General features: G+C 35.0%; 1 protein-coding gene across 1 annotated transcript in view; it reads right to left on the bottom strand.

The window, feature by feature from the left end:
* Window positions 1-858: 858 nt before the first annotated feature.
* Window positions 859-6153, bottom strand: part of WWP1 (WW domain containing E3 ubiquitin protein ligase 1) — an 80123-nt gene continuing 74828 nt past the window's right edge. The window contains exon 23 of the mRNA XM_008572599.1: window positions 859-2454. Coding sequence (XP_008570821.1) covers window positions 2355-2454 — 100 coding nt within the window. The 3' untranslated portion in view covers window positions 859-2354. The remainder of the gene's footprint in view (window positions 2455-6153) is intronic.

Genomic DNA, 6153 nt, shown 5'->3' with positions numbered 1-6153 from the left:
TGTACAGTGATGATGGTGGGGAATGTCATGGAAAAGAAGTAGCAATATGACCCTGTCTCTGAGCCTCTTTCTTTCTTCTTTTTTATTTCTTCATGAACTATGTTCAGGCACTGTGAGCCTTGTACTTCTAATTTCTTTGTGGTTGGTCCAGCACAGAGCAGGGATGGGAAGGGAGGAGAGAAGGTAAGAGGTAGGTGGGCTACATTTCTCTGGTTTTTCTGTCACTGATTAGATAAGAGCTCTATAGGTCTGGATATCTAATTGAGTATGAAAGGTGGAAGGCCAGGTAAGCTGGTCTGGTCTCTTTGTAAGCTTTGTGTAGCCTCACCTGGTGCATGGTAATTTCTTACTTAGGAGGGGACTGCCAGCCTGATACCCTGCCTGAAAGCCACCTTCTTGAGTCAAATGTGCTAAATGATATTCTCACATACCTCCAGTAAATGATATTCAATAACTTCTGTCATAGCAAAATTCATACAGCAGTGGTACCATCTATATGTCTACTACTTTTATATGGTACAATTTAGGCAGTCCTTTTGAAGACTGGTCATATTCTTTTTTTTTTTTGTCTTTTTCGTGACTGGTAAGAGGATCACAACCCTTGATGCCGTGTCGCCCGCACCGCACTCAGCCAGTGAGCGCAGCGGCCATTCCTATATAGGATCCGAACCCGTGGCGGGAGCGTCGCTGCACTCCCAGCGCCACACTCTCCTGAGTGCGCCACGGGGCCAGCCCTAAGACTGGTCATATTCTATAACAACCTGTCATATACATTAAAAATTTAAAAAAAAAAAATTACTTAGGCTTGAAAATAACCAGTGTGTCTATAATTAGGAGTTGGAAAAGGAGTCTATGCAATCATGTGGATCACTGCCTTTATTTCATCTTTACTATGAATTTTGAATAAAAATGCAGAACACAATCTAAATTAGTATGTAGAAAAATAAAATTTTGGCAAAACAAAACAACTGTTTATGGAAGTTAAATTGTATAGTAGTATTTTCTGTATGCACTAAGCAGTGAAATATTTACAGGTAACACATTCTATGAAGTCATTTCCATGATTATAAAAAAATTTTTAGTTAGTGAAGTTTACAGTGCATATTGAAAGCATGATACAAATGGAAATTAAAATGTCTGTATTAATTAGGAAGCCCAGTTGCTCATAGTACCATTAATATCATTCACATCAGATTTTAATTTATTATAAATCTTTGTAGTTCAGTAAATGCCTTTATAATGAAAAACAAAAAGTCTTATTAGGACAAAAATAACTTGATCTATGTAAACTGGGAGACCCAAAAGATTTTTTATATGCTTATTTAATTCAGATACATAGAATTTTCATGAATTTGAGAGTAATGAAGATATTCAAATGCTAATAGAAAATCATTAGTCTGGTATTTGAGTGTGCAAATGCTTATGTAACACTTCAATCCATCTGGTTTCATAAAACCAAAACTTCAAACACAAACAAAAGCAGCAAAGTTCACATAACCTTTTATATGTTTCTAAATATCAAATTGCATCAATTTATTATGAATTAAATTTGAAGAACATCACAGGTTTAAAAGCAAAAGTACAGAAGTGCCTAATTCTTCAATTCCACAAATACCTAGCATCCCAAAATAACATGTAAACAACTCTATGCTGCTCAATGAATTCTTTCCAACTCTATAACAAACTAAATGGTATTGAATCTAGTATATGACTTTCATGTAAATTATGGTTTCATTCATTACTTTGACTGTATTACTGATGTAGCAAAAAGGGAAAATTTTTCAACTACTGTGTTTATTTAAAACAAACTGACAGGTTCAAGCACCTGTCCTCAGAAAAGCCAGCAGCATTTTTTAATACACTCAAGATTTGGCCTAAGCCCTTAGTACCTTCCTGAACAGCCATGCAACTTAACACCCTCAGGAGATTTTACATGAGGGAGAATAACATGGAGCAGTTTGCGCTTTTTCCCCTGGATAATAGAAACAAGGTAAAGTAAATCCAGATCTTTTGAATGAACGGCTGTCATGTTTAATACACTTGGGGCTCTATAAAACTAGAGCCACTATCATATATGCTTATATAGATATATACTTCTTATTTTTAATCAAGTCTCTTGCTTGCTTCAAATTTAAGGATGATCTTTTTCCTGGTCAGTCATTTCAAGGGAACAATAAATTAAAAAAAGGATGAATTGTTTTGCATATTTCTGTGGAAGAACAGAAAACATTTATACTTTGAGAGGTTCAGAAAATTCACTGTACAGAATGAACAGCTTATATATACTATCTGTCCAATTTTTCTTGGCTGGGGTATTTTAAATGCAAGAGCTCCTCCAAAACAAGAAACCACATTCATTCTTGTCCAAATCCCTCTGTCTCTTCTATTGCAAAAAGAAGTTTTTCCTTTAGTTGTTCATAACTCTTATATGGTGGTAGATCCAAGCGATTAAAACTGAACAAAAACAAAAACAAAATCAGATGTTTTCAATAAAATAAACTGAAAAGATATATAATACAGTATTTTTTAAAGCACACTGAAAAGCTGAATGGATAGAGGAAATATGATATATATGTAAAAATTTTTGCCAGAAGTATCCTAACAGACAATTCACTACTATAATATTACTTAATTAGTATATTAACATCCAAATTTCTTAGTGTAATCTATTCAAATTTAAGACCTATACTTAAAAAGTATTTTAACATTTCCCAGAGAAAAATGTCATTTCAAATAACTGTAGTAATATGGATGAAGACTGGAGTTTTTAAAAAAATCATTAATTTTCTCTTTTCTATACTATTTCTGTTACGTGTGTCATAAATCTCCCTAACTTCTCTTGGGTTAAGAGTCCATTTCTTTCATTCACTCATTCATTCATTCATTCATCCAACAGGTATTTACTCAGAATCTTTAATATACCAGATATTGTTTCAGGAGCTGGTGGCAGGGTGATGAAAAACAGAATTCTCTGTCCTCATGCAACTTACATTCTGGGGTAAAGACAATGAACAAATATATACTTTTCTTTAAACTTTTTAAATAATCTCACCATATGTATAATCTCTTCTAAAATGAACTTCTTCAGTCCTGTCAGACTCAAAGTATTATTCCCTTCCAGGATTAACTGATGAAAAATATTGAAAATGCTTAAAATAACAATGAATGTATTGCTTTACAATTTACAAAGATGGAATAACATTTAATTTTGTAAAATACAGCACTGAGTTGCTGGATTAGAATTTGGGTGTCCAGGGTTTTGCTCTCCACTCTATCAGTGACTAGTGAAATGGCTCTGAACAAGTCAGAGCCTTTCTGTGCTTTCATTTTCTCATGTAGAAGATTTGTACAGATTGCCCAGGTGCCCTCTTACCACTCCCACCACTCCCCATCTGCCTTTGTTCCCTCCCACGTAAGAGTCAGGAAACCTGAAAATTAAGAACCTTTTGAAACAAGGCAGCCAATTAAAACAGTGCTGTTCTCAGACCATACTCTTTTGATATTTTAAAAGAAGTTAAATATATTAATGGTAGCAATTAAGCAGACCATATATTGACCTCCCTTTTACTTTAAACTATGGCTCACCGTAGAGTCTGACAGTGAACAAGGTCAGGAAAAAAACTTATTTTTCAATGCAGTCCTATACCAAGGTAAGAAGTCACTTTCTAGTTCTCTTGCACCTTTCACATACAGCTTTTGCCAAATTCTATCATTCTGTCTACCAAATCTCTCCTATCTTTCCCTCCTGATCATTTCTATTGCCACTACATTTTGTATATATAGTTTCCCATAATCTCTTACCTAAATCATAAGATAATTTCCTGACTAGTCACCTCGCATCTATTTTTTTTTTTCCTTTTCTTACTTTTCCACAACCTAGCCTTATATCACTGCCGGAGGTACTTCGCTAAAAGACATACCAGTTTATGCCACTCTAGTTTCCCATAATCTCTTACCTAAATCATAAGATAATTTCCTGACTAGTCACCTCGCATCTTTTTTTTTTTTTCCTTTTCTTACTTTTCCACAACCTAGCCTTATATCACTGCCAGAGGTACTTCGCTAAAAGACATACCAGTTTATGCCACTCTTTTACAAACCTTTGCTCCTTAGAATTGCTATGGATGGGGAGGGGGGTGGAGTGAGAGAAGGAGCCCCCATCAACATGTTTAGTACTTTCCAAGCATACCACATACATTTCTGATTCTATGACCAGGCTGTTATGGATCTCTGTATCTGGAATACCCTTTTCTGCCTATGAAAGTTTTATTTATTCATGAAGAATCAGTCCAAATGCTACAATTTACTCCAAGAAGTTCTCCTTCAGTATCCCATACAGATTTACTAGTTTTCCTATTCCTAGCTCTTTTAATTTCTATTTTAGCATTTACTTTAATTTACTCTGTATTATGACTGAGTAGTTTCTCCCTTTAGATTCTAAAATCCATGAGAGCAGTGTTATCTATGTACTCTGATAATACTGACGTTTCATATTTAGTAGATATTTAATGTTGAGTTGAATAACATAAGAAAGTGGAATATTTGAAAACATCCAAAACATGTCCCTGTTTTAAGACATTAGCCATTATGTTTTACGCTGTTTTACAACAGGACAGAAACATACTAAAATCTATTCATCTTTTTTTATTAAGGACTTACTACGTGAATATCAATATACTGTTTTAAGTTTTAGTTCCAGCTTTGAGCCTGACGTGCACACACACACACAAAATCAAATTTGCTACTTTTACTTTCTTATCCATAAAAAGGGAAGAGACTGGCCCATACATTTCCCATGGAATCTGAGGGAACAGTACTCTCTTGGCTTGCTGTACCACTGTACAGCCTGAGGAAAGCAGAAAAGCTGAAAGCTCCCACCTCACTAAATAAAGCACTGGAAATGACAGCAGAAGGACTCTGTGTCCTCTCTGCGAATCACAAAGACTAATTCCATCATAGATTATATCACTGCTTCCTTAGTCACTGCCCAAAATACAAGTCTTTCTGGATCATCTGTTTTCATCCAAACATTCATCTTAGTACTGATCTGTATTTTCCCTGATCTGAATTAAATCCACACCCGTCCTCCATCTCAAATCTTTACAGTCTATTTTTCTGAACTTGTTTCATAATGTGCAGTCTCCATTGTATTACAACTCTTGCCAAAACTGAAGTCCAGCTAATCTAAAACATACCATTTCCCTACAGCCAATCAATAAAACTTTCCTTATCTGAGGTGCACACTCTCCAGCTGTGCAACCTTTCTGTACTTTTTGCTATCATCTGCTAACCTCTTGGTCATGCTCCTTCTTTCACTGAAAGCTTTGGCACCTAGTTTGTAGTCCTCCTCTCATTCACATGGACAACATTCAATGCCTCCCAGTTCCTTGCCCTTCTTGCGACTAGTGATCTATTTCTCTACTTCCTTCAGTTATTGACCCCAGGATCATACCTCAAATCTTGCCATCACCAGTAAGGGAAATTCATAAGTTAAAACTCCTGTCTTAAAAATACTGACCACCTGTCTTTCCAGCTTACTTCAACTGAAACATCAGCCTGTGAACCCATTACTTTCTGACCACCCCATCCTTTCTTCAGACTCTTCCTTCCTCACTTTTTTAGATCATGGTTCATTATTATAATTGCTAGTTTGCAAATACTTTTTAATCTCTGTCTCTCTCTTTTGAACTAATCAAAACTCAAATCCTGAGTAGACTCAACCTTCTGCTTTCTTGTTCTTTGTACCTTAACACCTGAAAATTGCTGGAGTTTCAGAAAATCATTCAATCCAGTAGATTGTCTCAATAATATGTCTATTGGACCTACCACTTTATTGTAGGCCAGAGGTTCTCAAATATTGGGGGTCACAGGGACCTCTTTCACTCTTAAAAATATTGAGAACCCCAAAGGGCTATTGTTATTGGAATTATATCTAGTGATATTTACCATATTAAAAGTTAAAACAAATTTTAGAAATATTTTGATATAAAAATAAACATAACTTATTTTTATGGGGAAAAAAAAAAGACTATTTCCAAAAAATTAGTAAAAGAGTGACCACGTTTTGTAGTTCTGCAAATCTTCTTAGTATCTGGCTTAATAGAAGACATCTGGATTCTGATATCTACTTGTGCATTTAATTTTTTTTTTTTT

The sequence above is a fragment of the Galeopterus variegatus genome, unplaced genomic scaffold (assembly GCF_000696425.1).
Source record: "Galeopterus variegatus unplaced genomic scaffold, G_variegatus-3.0.2 Scaffold48, whole genome shotgun sequence".
NCBI lineage: Eukaryota > Metazoa > Chordata > Mammalia > Dermoptera > Cynocephalidae > Galeopterus > Galeopterus variegatus.
The sequence above is the reverse complement of the archived record's forward strand: the minus strand, read 5'-3'. Positions and strand labels throughout refer to the sequence as shown.